At 34.9% G+C, this 14,669-nt stretch overlaps 6 protein-coding genes across 6 annotated transcripts; 5 read left to right on the top strand and 1 right to left on the bottom strand.

The window, feature by feature from the left end:
* Positions 1–458: 458 nt before the first annotated feature.
* Positions 459–1,835, top strand: PHYBLDRAFT_141029 (hypothetical protein; the record flags this gene model as incomplete). Its single annotated transcript, XM_018430507.1, has 2 exons — positions 459–975; positions 1,081–1,835. The coding sequence occupies 2 exons, from the start codon at positions 459–461 to the stop codon at positions 1,833–1,835; spliced, it is 1,272 nt and encodes a 423-aa protein (XP_018297012.1).
* Positions 1,836–2,844: 1,009 nt separating this feature from the next.
* On the top strand, positions 2,845–3,577 carry PHYBLDRAFT_164065 (hypothetical protein; the record flags this gene model as incomplete). The annotated part of the gene is made up of 2 exons (XM_018434927.1): positions 2,845–3,221; positions 3,460–3,577. 2 exons carry the CDS (start codon positions 2,845–2,847, stop codon positions 3,575–3,577), a joined length of 495 nt encoding a protein of 164 aa, XP_018297011.1.
* Positions 3,578–3,847: 270 nt separating this feature from the next.
* Positions 3,848–5,742, top strand: PHYBLDRAFT_164064 (hypothetical protein; the record flags this gene model as incomplete). The annotated part of the gene is made up of 6 exons (XM_018434926.1): positions 3,848–3,897; positions 4,053–4,201; positions 4,312–4,933; positions 5,037–5,065; positions 5,164–5,595; positions 5,693–5,742. 6 exons carry the CDS (start codon positions 3,848–3,850, stop codon positions 5,740–5,742), a joined length of 1,332 nt encoding a protein of 443 aa, XP_018297010.1.
* Positions 5,743–6,564: 822 nt separating this feature from the next.
* PHYBLDRAFT_164063 (hypothetical protein) lies at positions 6,565–7,499 on the top strand (the record flags this gene model as incomplete). Its single annotated transcript, XM_018434925.1, has 2 exons — positions 6,565–6,868; positions 7,009–7,499. The coding sequence occupies 2 exons, from the start codon at positions 6,565–6,567 to the stop codon at positions 7,497–7,499; spliced, it is 795 nt and encodes a 264-aa protein (XP_018297009.1).
* A 704-nt stretch (positions 7,500–8,203) lies between these two features.
* On the bottom strand, positions 8,204–9,038 carry PHYBLDRAFT_179767 (hypothetical protein). Its single transcript, XM_018438204.1, has 2 exons — positions 8,946–9,038; positions 8,204–8,872 (listed from the first exon to the last, which is right to left on the bottom strand). The coding sequence occupies exons 1-2, from the start codon at positions 8,992–8,994 to the stop codon at positions 8,520–8,522; spliced, it is 402 nt and encodes a 133-aa protein (XP_018297008.1). The 5' UTR covers positions 8,995–9,038; the 3' UTR covers positions 8,204–8,519.
* A 3,692-nt stretch (positions 9,039–12,730) lies between these two features.
* On the top strand, positions 12,731–13,628 carry PHYBLDRAFT_141026 (hypothetical protein; the record flags this gene model as incomplete). The annotated part of the gene is made up of 4 exons (XM_018430506.1): positions 12,731–12,791; positions 12,899–13,086; positions 13,170–13,281; positions 13,477–13,628. 4 exons carry the CDS (start codon positions 12,731–12,733, stop codon positions 13,626–13,628), a joined length of 513 nt encoding a protein of 170 aa, XP_018297007.1.
* Positions 13,629–14,669: the final 1,041 nt, after the last annotated feature.

The following is a 14,669-nucleotide window of genomic DNA, read 5'->3' as shown; positions in this document are numbered from 1 at the left end:
ATTCTTACTGACCTTCAATACAAGAATTGTTACAAACTTTACAGATTTCAACCCACCACCTATTTTTTTTTTTTTTAATTTTTTAATTTTTATTTCTCCTGGCTTTTTTAACTTTCTCAAAGTAAACGCATCAATGTTTCTCCACCCAATAGTACAAGTAGCATACATGGTTGTGACTGGTTTTGTATTTGTGTAGTGCAAGTTTACCTGTCAACGTACTTTATCCCCAAGGTCCTCTTTACCAATCTTATCAACTTTCGGAGTGTTAAACTGGTGTTGTTTCTCTTGCAGAGCGTGTTTGCGTATTTGTGTGCTTCTTTTTATTTTATTTTTATTTTATTTTATTTTTTAACTGATATATTGGCTGTTGCATAATAAGCTACCATTAAATTTTTACTTTCCAAAAGAAAAGAAAAAAGCATAAAAAAAAAACATTACTATACTATAATAAATAAACCATGCCACGAGTATCAGAAAGGAAACAAGTAATTGCAGCTTTAGAGCAACAATTCATCGATACAACATCTGCAATGACCGAAGATATCAGATTATTGTTGCGAATGTCAGAAATTATTAATGACGAAGACATGGTCAGCTATTACAAAGACGTTGCAAGTATCTACGAAATATACCTGGCGGGCGAAATTGACGTTTACAATGACATGAAGGCAAAGATCGAAAGCTCGAGATATTTACACAAGGGAAAAAACGATGCTCCGAAATTCATGACAAAAGAAGAGAGTCTTGATCATTTACTTGATTTGGATGAAGAAGGATTTCTAGAAGAGTTTAGAATGAGTAAAGCATCGTTTTACAAGATCCACGACCTCGTGAAAGACCATTTTCTGTACAGATCAACAGCAAAGTCGATGCAAACTGACACGAGACTTCAGATTGCCGTTGTTCTCAGACGATTACAAGCAAATAGTAACACTTTATCATTAAACGCACTGTCCAACTTATGGGGAGTTGGAAGTAAGTAAAGACTTTAAGAGTCGATATATACATATATATTGTAAGCTTGTACGTAACATAACACAACATAACATTAATTGATTGTATGGTATGGTGTTTGATTAGAGGGATCTGTAAATAACTTCACCAATCGATTCTTTAATGTAATTCTATCCTTGGAAAAGGAATTTGTTCACTGGCCAAGAGAACATGAGAAACAGGAAATCATAAAAGAAAATAAGAAACCACTTGGATTCCCAGACCTTGTCGGTTTTCTGGGCGGCTGTACCTTTCAACTTGCACATGTGCAATCCTGGAAGCCAGAGCGATTCAGTGGGCCTGACTCCAAGTACTATGTGAACAGCATCGGAATCTGCGACCACAAGATGAGGATCCGGTACTTTGCTCAACCTGTCGAACTTGGGAACTCGCCTGACCTGCGTATCTTTTCGGATTGTGAGCTGGGCCGGTTTCCCAAAAGATTCTTCTTTGGAGATGAGTATGTGCTGGCCAGCCGTGGTGGATATAAACCCCTCGAGTATCTGGTTCCTGTTAAGACCAAAGAACCAGGACAGGAAAGGCTACCCAAATCCGACGAGGTATTCAACTCCTACATTTCGATCATGTGTCTCAAGATCAATCATGCGTTTGGGATCCTTAAGGAGCGCTTTTCTTCTCTCAATGAAATTCCGGTCAAAGTCAAGAATATGGATGATGCAAAGTTGGTCAATGAGTGGATCCGAGTTTGCATTATTCTGAATAACCTATTGATGGATCAAGAAGATGATAAGTGGACCATCCAAGTCAAGGCTGAGTGGGCTGAAAAGGGCAAGGCTGATATAAAGAGGATCAGAAAAGAAGTATCAGGCGAGGATTGTTAATTTACATACTTTCTATATTTTTTTTGTGTATCGAGAGGAAGATGATAACAATTTTACATACTAAACAAACTAAAGATTGAGAGAAAAGAAGTACAATATATCACCAATACAATTTTCACTCTTGAAACAAGAACAATGACAAAGTCAAAAAGTTTAATGAGTACAAATTTGAGAAACTTGGAAAATAATTACTCTAGAAGCGGGGAAGTCACAATTCAAAATTTTACCCTATCCACCAAATCCTTTATTCAAAAAATAAAAAATAAAATAAAAATAAAGAAAAAAAAACTACACGCATATATTTATATTATATTATATATATAAATATATACAAAAAAGAGAGCTTTCCAACTGTGATTCTTGAGGGGGTGTGTGTCGCGTTGCTGGACGAAAAAGGGATAATTTGAGTACAAAGCAAGTACAACACAAGGAGTAAAATACATACATACATACACATATATATATATATATATATACAACTGAATGAATTATATCAACACGCAAAAAGAAGAACAAATCAATAATGTTCTTTTAAAAAACGTTTTATAAATAAAAGAAAATGAAAGGGAAAGATGTATTGCTTATAATTATATGTCATTTTTGATCCTAAAAGGGTGTTTTATACCTGTTAATGTAGGCGCATTAAATATACATATATAAAAATAGTATTAACCAAAATGACAATTACAATGACAATGTCAATGATAACGGTGCCAACGAGATAGAAGATGGGCTATATAGTAGGTCGATATATAAAGACACAAAAGCACTTCTTTACTGTAGATTATAACGTCTAGTGTATAGATAGGAAATGAAGGAAAAGGGAGGAAAAAGAAAGGTCTGTCTTGATTTTTTTTGCTTTTCTTTCTCTGTCTATTTCATATATATATATATATATATATATATAGAATATTTCATTACCAAAAAAATAAATAAAAAAAAATTACAATTAAAAAAATAAAAGAAAAAAAGACTGTTACATTCATTTTGGCCATTGTAGAATTCACTCATGAATCCCACCAAGAATACTAGAAATACGAAAAGTCGACTCTCTCTTGCTAGCGAGCCCACTCGTCATTCTTTCACCCCTCCAAATAGACGGCACACACATGCACTTGATACACCTCGTCTCAGTCGATCGAGATCTACACAGTCTTCAATGAGCAATTTCGTGAGACCAATCCAAAACACCAACTCTCTACCACTCGTACCAAGCATCTCTTCACCAATACCACACACTCCACACACACCGCAATTACCACACACATCACAATCACCACATACATCACACACGCCTCATACACCTCAAACATCACATACACCCCAAAGCACAACACCAAACGATCATACAATCTTGTCAGGCGTGATAGCATACGTTGACGCCAGGTAAACAAATAACAATAGCAATAATTATATATATATATATAATTATTGTCTGTTTCTTTCTTTTTTATATAATAATAAGGTCGAATAATTGTTGCTAGATATATTATACTTGCATGTATCTTATAAGCTTTTTTCTTTTCTTTTTGCTCTTTTTGATTATTATTTTCTTTTATATATGAATCACAACTCATATAACAAAAAAATATACAAATGTTCAATTAATATAATATAAATGTAGGACGGACGATGGAGACGATGTCACTGAAAGCATGGAACGTCGAGTAGAAAATTTGGGAGCAAAGGTATGGAATGCCAGACATCAAAAGCGAGAACAGTTGGATGGACTCATTCTCTAAGATTCCTTAGACACGAAAAACTTTTTCTGGTAATATAAAACTTGATAACCTCTCTATCTATCTCTACCACTGTCTGTCTGTTTTGTCTATATATATATATACATATATATGTATATATATTTCTTAAAACAGTATTATTACTCTTAGTTTGTATTTGCTGTGTCTATACATATATAATATGCTGTCCTCTTATCTCTCTCTCTTTTTTTCTTTTATTTTTCTTAATCTAATTTCAAATTGTAGATTCCATCACTCATCTAATCTTCAAAAATGGATCTACTAATATTTTGCGCAAAGCAAGAGCAAGAAATATCTTTATTGTAAATCTGGCATGGATCACAAGGTTAGAGACCACAATAATAATAATAATAATAATAAAAACAAGAGAAAAATTCATGGATCTGACACTTTTCATCGTTTCAATTGTTATATAAATTATTACTATTATTATTATTATTTTGTTTCGTTTTGATAGGTGCAGACAGAATCAGTGCCGGATGCCTGAAAAAGATTTTCCGGTGGAGGGTATTAACAATATTTTGCTGACTGGTGGTGTCAAACGACGGAAATCTATGGAACCTGGCAGAGTGCGTGCATTGATTATGGAGGAATCAGATTCACAAGGTTTTCTTTTTTTTTCTTTAAATTTCTATATGCAAGAGGCTCTAGATTAGAAAGAAATGTATATATATATATATATTGAGATGATGGAAACGCTCAACAGTAAACAATAGGATCTATAGGAGAACAACCCAACAAACGACGGACCATGCCAGCTTATCACATGGTATCCAATCTTGACGAACGACTTGCTAGAAACAACTCAAGACCCTTGACTGGCCCGGACCCAGAGCTGGCTGCACTTTTGCAAAAAGAAGAAGAGGAAGAACGAGAACGAGAGCGAGAAGAAGAAGAAGCAGCCACAGCAGCAGAAGAAAGAAATGCCGAGAAAGGGCCGGATTACAAAAGAAGAAGATTACTTAACCACAAACAAAGCTCCAACAAGGAGAACCAGGATGCCTCGACAGCCAATCTGTCTGATCCGCGCCGCCTAGAGCTCGCAAGGCTCAAGAATGAGCGGGGGCAGGAAATCAAGGCACAGATCAAGGCCGATTTTTATATTGGAGACATTGACGCGCCGAGACCTGAACGGATGTCCTTACCCGCAACTTCAGGTGGTCTACTCCGACGAAAGCGCCGTTCACTTGGACCACGTCTTAGTGTGGGAGGCCAACAGATCCTGGCATCCCTATCCGAGCAACCCCAATATATAGTTTTTACTAATGTGACGGAAACAGAGAAGACTCAATTGAAGGAGATTGTGCGCCGGTTGGGTAGATTCGAGGTCGAAGGCCGGTAAGTTCCCAGTATTATCATTATACACACACATTTGAAAGGCAAATAGAAAGAAAGAAAGAAAGATTTTTGGGTGATAATGATTTATTATTTCTGATTTTAGTGTAAGCGAACACACTACACATGTGATTGGTAGGACACAGAAAGAAAAGAAGAGAGAGAAGGGAGACGTTTGTGTGTGTATGTGTCTAGTTATTAGTATTGCTAACATTTATATAAATGTTCTGTAGTTGGAGAAAAGAGACGAACCCAGACGGTTACTCTTGGTATAGCCTTTCACGCTTGGTTACTTACTCCAAACTGGCAAGTAATTATATATAATAGTAATAATAATAGTAATAATAATATGGCTGTTAGGTTGAGGGATAGTGCAGAACATGGAGCCTATCAAAAGGAAGAAAACTATGAGGCGATCGAGTATTTCCCACGTGCCAAAGCATCTAGGAAGCGTGAACCTCTTTTCCCATCCAATCTTCAGGTGTTTATATTCTCGCTGCAGGTTGTGGACCGACCCCTGGCAGAGACTTTGATCACGCAAGGTGGAGCAAAGGTTGCGCGCAGGATGGAGGATGCTGATATCTTGATTACCCCAAGACCTCTCAATGTTGATAAGGATTTAGCAATAGAGAACTGGCTGCTGGAGTGTATAGAAAACTGGCAATGTGAGTTATTTCAATGTTTCAAAACTAAAAAACAAAAACAAAAAATGGGCTTTTTTTTTTAAAACTTGCTATGTTTCAATCTATTCTTTTATTTCAGATATGCCAGTGGAAAATTACCAACCTACCAAAGTAAAAAGCAAATCCTAGTAAAGAGGGTGGGGGGAACAGAGCGAAAGGGATTTTATACATTCTCTACTGTCTTTTTTCTTTCTTTCTTTAAAATATTATTATTATTATCAGATAATCTTTGTTTACCTTTCTACCTCTTTCTGTTTATTTGTTCTTGTCTTTATTTCTGTTTTCTGTCTTCTTTATATAATACAATATATAACTAAATGATAAAACAATTCTTTTTTTTTAAAAAAAAATTAAAGTAGTAGAAGAAAGAAGAAGTATAATAGTATTATTTCAATTCTTCTTCCTTCAAACATATCAATATATTGACCCCCCTCCTCACCTCTCACTTTTGAGAATCTTATTTTATTACCTTTGCATTCTCTCTCTCTCTTTTGTATTCTAAAATAAAATTCAAATAAAATTAATCATACCTTCTTTTTTCTTTTTTGATATTTTTATTTTCTTTTGAATGATCAAGAATCATGATCACTTGTGCAGTGCAGACTACTGTCTACAAGGTCATCCCCTAATTCTATTTCATTTTTTTTTGCTCTTGTTCTTGGTACAAATCTGGTCACAGAAGCCCATAATATAAGCACGGCTTGTAATACATATTTTAAATACTTGTTTCAATAAATCTATATGTTTCCTTCTCTTTCAAAAAAAAAGCAAAATTTAAAGTCATGTGATTGGGCGAAAGTTTTAATTAATTTTTCCCTTTTTTGCCCTTTTCTTGAACTTTTAGTCTGTCCACACCAATTATTGGGTCTCTTTAATGAATAACACTCTCACAGCATCTACTTTCCCCATTATTGAGATACTAACCCATAAACAATCCCGAATGCCTCAGCCATGTCAACAAAGAGAGTGAACATTGAGCCTTTGAGATACCAGCGTCTCCCACAAGATACCAAACAAGAACAACAATGCGACGATAGAAACAGTAGTGAATTCTTTAATATTTTCATACCACCATCACGATCAGCAGTTCCTGAACTTGTGGCCAATATTATGTCTTCCACCCCCATTCCAGGCATAACGGAAGAGTACTTTCTTACTGAAACTGATGTCCATGACCTCGTTTCAGCTTATATTCCAGATGATATTGTCGCATCAGATGACCTTTCCACCTGGATGTCAAAAGATGGCTCATGGGGTGCGACTATTCGAAAGTAATCTAATAAAAAAAAAAGAAAACGTGGCCAATTGCTCAATGTCAAAGAAATTACAGACTTAATACCAGGAAAGTATCTATCTTTTTTATTTTATTAAAAATGTTCTTCTTATCTTGATTAGATTTTACTTGGGATGATCTTTCCGATATTCAGGAATATAGATCACTGGTCAAATCGTCAATGGACACCAAATGTACTGTTGGTTTCGTACTAAAATCAAATACAAATGAACCTGACACAACCAAAAAGAAGCTAGTAAATCTGCAAATCTACAAGATGAAGTCGAAACTCTTATGTGAAGCTGTATTTGTGTCTTTTAACACGTCTGCTAACGATCTAATTGCGGACCGGGATGTAACAACTCTACCTTATACTTTCGACGATTACTCTGGTAATACACAAGACTTAATTACCAAGATCACAAAATCCGCTCGACAAATTCGCCTTGTAGTAATTGACCATTCTGGACTGACGACCAATCCTGACAACATTAGGCTATTCATATCTTTGAATAAGTCGATACAAGAATTGGTAGAGGATATTGGTCATAAGGTTGAAGTATATTCTCGTTATGACTTGCTCAAAAACATCAAGATCCTCAACAAATTTTGATGTCAGAGAGAATGTGTAAAACGATCGCGATAGTTATTGCAGCAGCTGAAACAGCACTGTAGCCAACACATCAATCAGCAAAAAAAGTTTACTACTTCTACCATGCATATCTGTTCATCGTTATCTTCAATTCCATTTCATTTACAAGTATGACATTTTTCACAGATCAAAAAAATAACCACGATTAGGTAGCCCGTTCAACATTGGTTAAAAAAATTAAAGCAAAACAAAAAGCAAAATCGAATAAAAGAGGTTATTCTACATATATCTATATAAACAACGCAATAGAAAGTACAAGAAGGAGGTCAAAAGTTGGGGGAGGAAGAGGAAAGTGAAGCTTGGGGTACAAAACGACAAAATAAAATAAAATGAAGGTTATACAATTGTGTACGAGAATAAATTTCTCGCTTACATTACCCGGAGATTAGCCGACAGGCACATTAATATACTTTCATAATGATTATTGTAATTCTATCTACATACACATTACATACATACATATATATATATATATATATTCAGAACAGCAATTGTATCGAGTTCATAACTGAAACTTCTGTTGTTTATATTATATAGCTAGAACACCATCTTAGTTTCATGTTGTTCTTTGGTTGTCCTTTATACAAAGCACAAAGTTAAATTAAAAAAAAAAGAAAGGGGTCATCAATAGACACACCTCTACGCACTCTCACTTCCAATACCATAAATTATATGTACATATAAAATGTTTATTTACTGTTTATTAGAACAAATTGAACCGCTTATTTCTGTCACCATTACAGGTAGACACGGCTTATTTTTTTAGAATATATATATATAGCAGCTATATAGAGGGGATATGCAAAAGAAGAAGAGGTGTTTGTGTGTATATATGTATATGTTTGTAGATATGTGATCAAAGTATAAGAAATCAAAAACGAAAAAGGAATAGAAAAAAAAAAGCTAAAGCAAAGATTCCTAATTCCCTTTTTCCTCTTCTTGTAGTTAGATGTTTGACCTTTTTTTTTTTACAAGACAAATTTAGTTGGGGGAGAACTGGATGTAAAGGTGGACTTCACCGTGGCTGGAAAGACCGAGCTTAGCGGGCAACTTGACCCAGGTATCAATGGGCTGGCCTTCGAGGGCCTGGCGGAAATCAACTCTGGCCTCACCAATCTTGTCAGAGCCAAAGGTATCCTTGTCGAGGACCTTGAGGTAGAGCTTGTGGATGGAGGATCCCTCGTCGATGAGGAAAGTGAAGGTCTGGTTCCAGACGGGATCGTTGGTGTTGGAAAGCTCGCTAGTGCGCTGCTTGTAGTCTTCGTTCAACCAGAGCTCGACATAAGGGTCGTTCTTGCCGACCAAGTCCTCACCATGGAGTTCACGAGCTTCGACTATAGTAATAATGAAAAAAAAAAGAAATTAATTAATTTTGATATATAATATATGTCTAATGTTGGTACTTACTGACTGTGACGCTGAGGGTACCACCGGTAGTAGAGTGAGAAGAGAACATTATTGATTTTGTGTTGTTTAAAAGAAAGAGAGAATACGGATATGTAAACTTTTGTAAATTTTTCTGTGATTCTGAAAGGACTCTCCTTTATATACTTTTTAATTTATATATATTATTGTTATTTTTAATCATTTTTTTTATTAAGGTGTGCGAATGGAAAAACGGAACTCTGAACTGAGCTGATTCATTCGCTCATTTGTCCCTTCTTTCTTTCGTTCATTCGCTCATATTCTAGATCAATTCAATCCTCGGCCTGCATATTCATATACTTATTTATACACATAAATATACATGCATGTACACCTACATACATACATACATACATACATACATACATACATAATATATATATATTTAGTCAAATGTACCTTGATGCACTTGGGCTGTCAGGCAGTCTATACCCCATTAGTTGACATCATTCTTCCCAAAACAAGAAACAAAGGACAGGCTGTCGGCGTTCACGATGACCAACACACCAGTCTGGCTTGGCGTTGTACATGTATTCTGTGCCTGTATTACAGAACAAGAATATTTATATATCTATATACATGATAAACGATAACTACGTCATTTTATACAGTCTATTGTTGCACACCCATGTTTAACTACTTTTTGCTCTTTAAATGTAAATGTATTCTACTACTACTACTACTACTACTACTACTACTACTACTATTACTATTACTATTACTTTTGCTGCTGCTATTATTGCGTGATCCTTTAAAAATATTACTATTATTACTATTATATTGTACAATAGCATCGTCCTAAACACTTGCATATATAATTATAATTATATAATATAAAAGTCTCTCTCATAAGCACATACGCACACACTCTTTCTCTCTTTCTACATATACGTGTGATTAAAATTAGCATAATAGGAACAATGAAAAAAAAAGGAGTTAGGATAGGACTTATTCGGGAGTAAAAGAGTCGGACAGCTCACCAGGTTAGGACAATATAAAAAAAATTGTCACACTTTGCAGAAAAGAGAAAAATTATTATTATTATTAGTTTTAATGCTGCTGCTAATAATACTAATAATATAAACGTCAAAGGCAAAACGGCAATTTAACTACACTGTCTCAAAGAATTAGCTAGAACCTTTGAAAATTACTAACATCTTTTTAGTAAAACTTATACTTCTTTTTTTTAAAAAAAAAATAGAGTTGAATTATGATACCACGTGATAAAACGTATTTTTTCCATTTCTTCTCTTACAGGCACTCACTTAAAGCTATATGGACTGTAAAAGTATCGAATCCAAATTTAACGTATATATACATATATTTTTAAAATAATAACAATAATCGAATATCAGGTCAACAACTGGTTCTGGCATATATTGTACGCAGTGGCTAATTGTATGTGTTTTCAATTGAGATAAACAGTAAAATAATATATATAACTTTGGACTGAATACAGTGTTTCTACTTGAGACCGAAACAAATTGAGGAAATGTTTTAGATAAATCAAAATGTAATTGTAGACAGTATGTTTACCTTTTGTGGACAAACCGAGAATGAAATTTAGATAAAGAGAAATTAGTTCTTGAAAGTAGACATTGGTGTTTAGATATTTACTTGTAATTATATAACTGTCTCAAAGAGATTAATTGTTTACGTTACAGTGATGGAGTTGTTATTGTTACTGTTATTGTTATTTCTGTGATGACTGTTGCTTGTTTGCTTGCTTTCATCAGATTTTTGGAAAGCCGTTGGTTAATGAGTTCCTCTCCAATTTGATAAAGCAATTGTCATAGTATTTTTGCAGCATTAATATATCACTGCCACAATGTATTACATGTTTTACAGGCCAGTACATTGTAACTACGAGTGTGATTAGCAGATTCTAAATTTTTCGCTTGAAAATTGCTGCACGTCTTTGAGGTATTGTACACGTCTATTGTAACATCTACAAATCCCCCTTACCTCTCCCGTTTCTTCGAATCTTTCACAAAATTCCTGTCACTCCATATCGGTTATTCTTTAGTCTCGCCAAGCCCTTCCTGAACATCCAGGCACTTTTTATGAGGTTTGATTCTATACAGAATTTGTAATTGAGGGTCTATAGGTATCCAAGGATTGCACAAGATTCGGTGGTATATTAGTGTTCTTTGATAATTTCTGTCGTTGACAAATTTGCACACCAAGTACCAAAAGGTATGTTTGTAAACGGCCTTAGGTATTGAATTATGAGATGGTACCAATAAGTAACTGTTTATGAACATCGTTTCCATGGATATGATATTACGGAGATCATTTGTGAAATCTCAATGTATTGTGACTCTCTTGTTTGCAGCTTTTGCAAAGAACCAATAAAGAATATGCGTTTAATTTTTTTCTTCCTTTAGCTTTACGTTTATCTTTTTTAAGATTCGAACTTTGACTTCTTTTGGCTCTACTAGATGCTCCAACCAATAATAACAGCAAGTAAAAAGAAAAAGAAAACCATTATCATGAGAGATAGTTGTATAGAAAAGACAAGTTGAAAAATGTACTATTGCCAACTGAGGACTTTTTACAGAATATGCGTTTATAATACTTTGTAGTCGCATAACCTCTCTTTCTCCACAATCCTCACACACTATATCTATACCAAAATGTACATGTCTATAAATGATACAGACTTATTCGAATCAATTACTATCTTTTACCTTTAAAGCAATCATCAGCATTTTCTTAAAGGCTTCTTTTATTGATAATGTATAATTTCTTTTCGAGAATATTTTTTTTGAATATGTCACAATAAAAGCAAAATGAAAAGAGATACCGATTAATATCAAAACACGTCCATCAATTTATACTATATCGTGCTAGATTCATTAAGAGCATCTGCACCGGTTACATGTCGGACACCATTATATAAAGCGTAGTATTATAAATTGACGTTTGTGTCTTGAGTTTCTTTTTTCTTATATGCTTTGTTTAAACGAATACTGGTCTATAGGAATGAGCAGCAAAAAACCCCCCACAAGTTATGCTCACTGTGAACCTGATAATCTTCAAATTATTAAATTTATATTTTTAATGTATTTATAAAAGGCAAATAAACAATAATATATATATATATATATTGTTAAAAAAAAAATAGGAATAAAATTACCAGTAAAGGAAGGACAACTTTAGATTGTTAAAAAGATCAAAGTTTCTTTTATAAAATAAAAACAGCTTGAGTATTTCTTTTTGACTAGTATTCAATCCTTGGTGAGGTTAATATATACTATATATATAATGTTCTCTGGAACCTTACCTCTGCGCATGCTTTTAATAAACCTGAGTACATGTACAGGAATAAAAATACAAAATTCATACGTCTAGCCGCTTTCCAAAGGTCTGATAAAAGCAAGAAAACAAGCACTAATAACCACAGAAATAACAATTACAATAGTCATAACAATCCTGCCACTGTAATGCAAACAGCTTGTCTCTTTGAGACATTTAGACAACTATAGGTAAGATGCCTGAATAACAATCTACTTGGAAAACTAATTTCTCTTCATCTAAACATTTCCAAATTTGTCTAAATCTCAATTAGAGACATTAAGAAGATGACAAGCTGTTTTATTACTAGTATATGTCTGTGTTCTTTTATAGCTTTAAAATCATATCTATATTTTGTAAATAGGCAAGTACAAGGATAATACACGCTTGGATATAATGTTTATATTTATTTATTTATTTATTGAAGGTAAATATTAAGTATCTATATAATTCCAGTCGGTAAATCCTAAATGCCTATCCAGGAAAGTCCATCGGTGCTCCACATCTTGTTCTTGTGCTTCAAAATCTGCTGTAATAAAAAAAGAAAGAAAGAAAGAAATATAAAAGTACGTACCTGCAAAAACAAACACGCAAAAAAAACGGACCCAACGAGAAAAAAAAACTAACTAAAAACACAGTACGAAGTTGGGAACATCTCACTTATACGACATCCGGTGGATCAGCACAACACCGAGATGAAGGACGACTAAGCGTCAAAAAAAGAAGTTGGCGCAATGCCTTGAAACCCTCGGCCTCGTACTCAGAATCCTGGACACCACCAGAGCTCAGTCAGGGCCCCGCAGGTCACCCCGTTGGCTTGAACCTCGTTATATACAAAATAAGAACAAAGTAAAATGCTGAGATGTTTTGCTTTAACTTATGTTTTGGAACGATTACTCACCGATTAAGGAGTTCACCAAAGTACTTGCGCACTCTAATGAACTCGCCCGCTGGACCGCTATTTTTTTTTGGAAGAAAAATATGCAGACAAAACACGTTAGCATCTTTTCATGTCAAGTTGGTAAGTAGTAAGCATGGAGATTAGCAGCAGATTTTTGCACACAAGAACAAGAGCAGGAGTGTTTTTTTAGGCTTCTAGATATTTCTTGCTGTCAGTCTATTGCAAATGACAAATAAAAAGTTAGATCTTGCTCAACATTAAGTGCATGAGGTTGGTAGCATTAGCCATTCACTCGTTTTCTTGAATCCGTAAGAGTTGAAAATATGGAGCGCCTCTTTAAAAAAGAAAAAGGCGAAAATATGTTCAAGTTAGCTTACGATGCCGAACGGGACACATTTGAGCTGGCTTTAACATGCTGGTGGTCTTTACATTCGTTACTTACCTGGCGTAAACGTAGACAGACCTAAAGGAAGGGAAATACGAATAAACAGACGCGTATGCCCTTGAAATATTTTTCTACGCCAATATAGATGACATCATCTCCTATTTGTGATGCAAGCATTCTTAGCCACTATGAGAAAAAAGTTGGACTTCAGGGGGTGATTTTAAAAAAAATCACATGTATTCTACAGAATCGCCCTCTGAATCACACCTTTTTTTTTACCGCAGTGGTTATTTTGCTCTAATAAATTCTCTCACAGTGGGTGAGAATGCTTGCATCACAAATAGATGATGATGTCACCTGTATTGGCGTAGGAAAAATTATTTCAAGGGCATACGCGTCTGTTTATTTGTATTTCCCTTCCTTTAGGCCAGCCTATGTTTACGCCAGGTAAGTAACGAATGTAAAGACCACCAGCATGTTAAAGCCAGCTCAAATACCTCTCTTTCGGTGTCATAAGCTAACCTGAACATATTTTCGCCTTTTTCTTTTTTAAAGAGGCGCTCCATATTTTCAACTCTTACGGATTCAAGAAAACGAGTGAATGGCTAATGCTACCAACCTCATGCACTTAATGTTGAGCAAGATCTAACTTTTTATTTGTCATTTGCAATAGACTGACAGCAAGAAATATCTAGAAGCCTAAAAAAACACTCCTGCTCTTGTTCTTGTGTGCAAAAATCTGCTGCTAATCTCCATGCTTACTACTTACCAACTTGACATGAAAAGATGCTAACGTGTTTTGTCTGCATATTTTTCTTCCAAAAAAAAATAGCGGTCCAGCGGGCGAGTTCATTAGAGTGCGCAAGTACTTTGGTGAACTCCTTAATCGGTGAGTAATCGTTCCAAAACATAAGTTAAAGCAAAACATCTCAGCATTTTACTTTGTTCTTATTTTGTATATAACGAGGTTCAAGCCAACGGGGTGACCTGCGGGGCCCTGACTGAGCTCTGGTGGTGTCCAGGATTCTGAGTACGAGGCCGAGGGTTTCAAGGCATTGCGCCAACTTCTTTTTTTGACGCTTAGTCGTCCTTCATCTCGGTGTTGTGCTGATCCACCGGATGT

This window comes from Phycomyces blakesleeanus, assembly GCF_001638985.1.
Source record: "Phycomyces blakesleeanus NRRL 1555(-) unplaced genomic scaffold PHYBLscaffold_3, whole genome shotgun sequence".
Classification (NCBI taxonomy): domain Eukaryota; kingdom Fungi; phylum Mucoromycota; class Mucoromycetes; order Mucorales; family Phycomycetaceae; genus Phycomyces; species Phycomyces blakesleeanus.
This window is presented reverse-complemented; position numbering and strand designations above follow the sequence as displayed.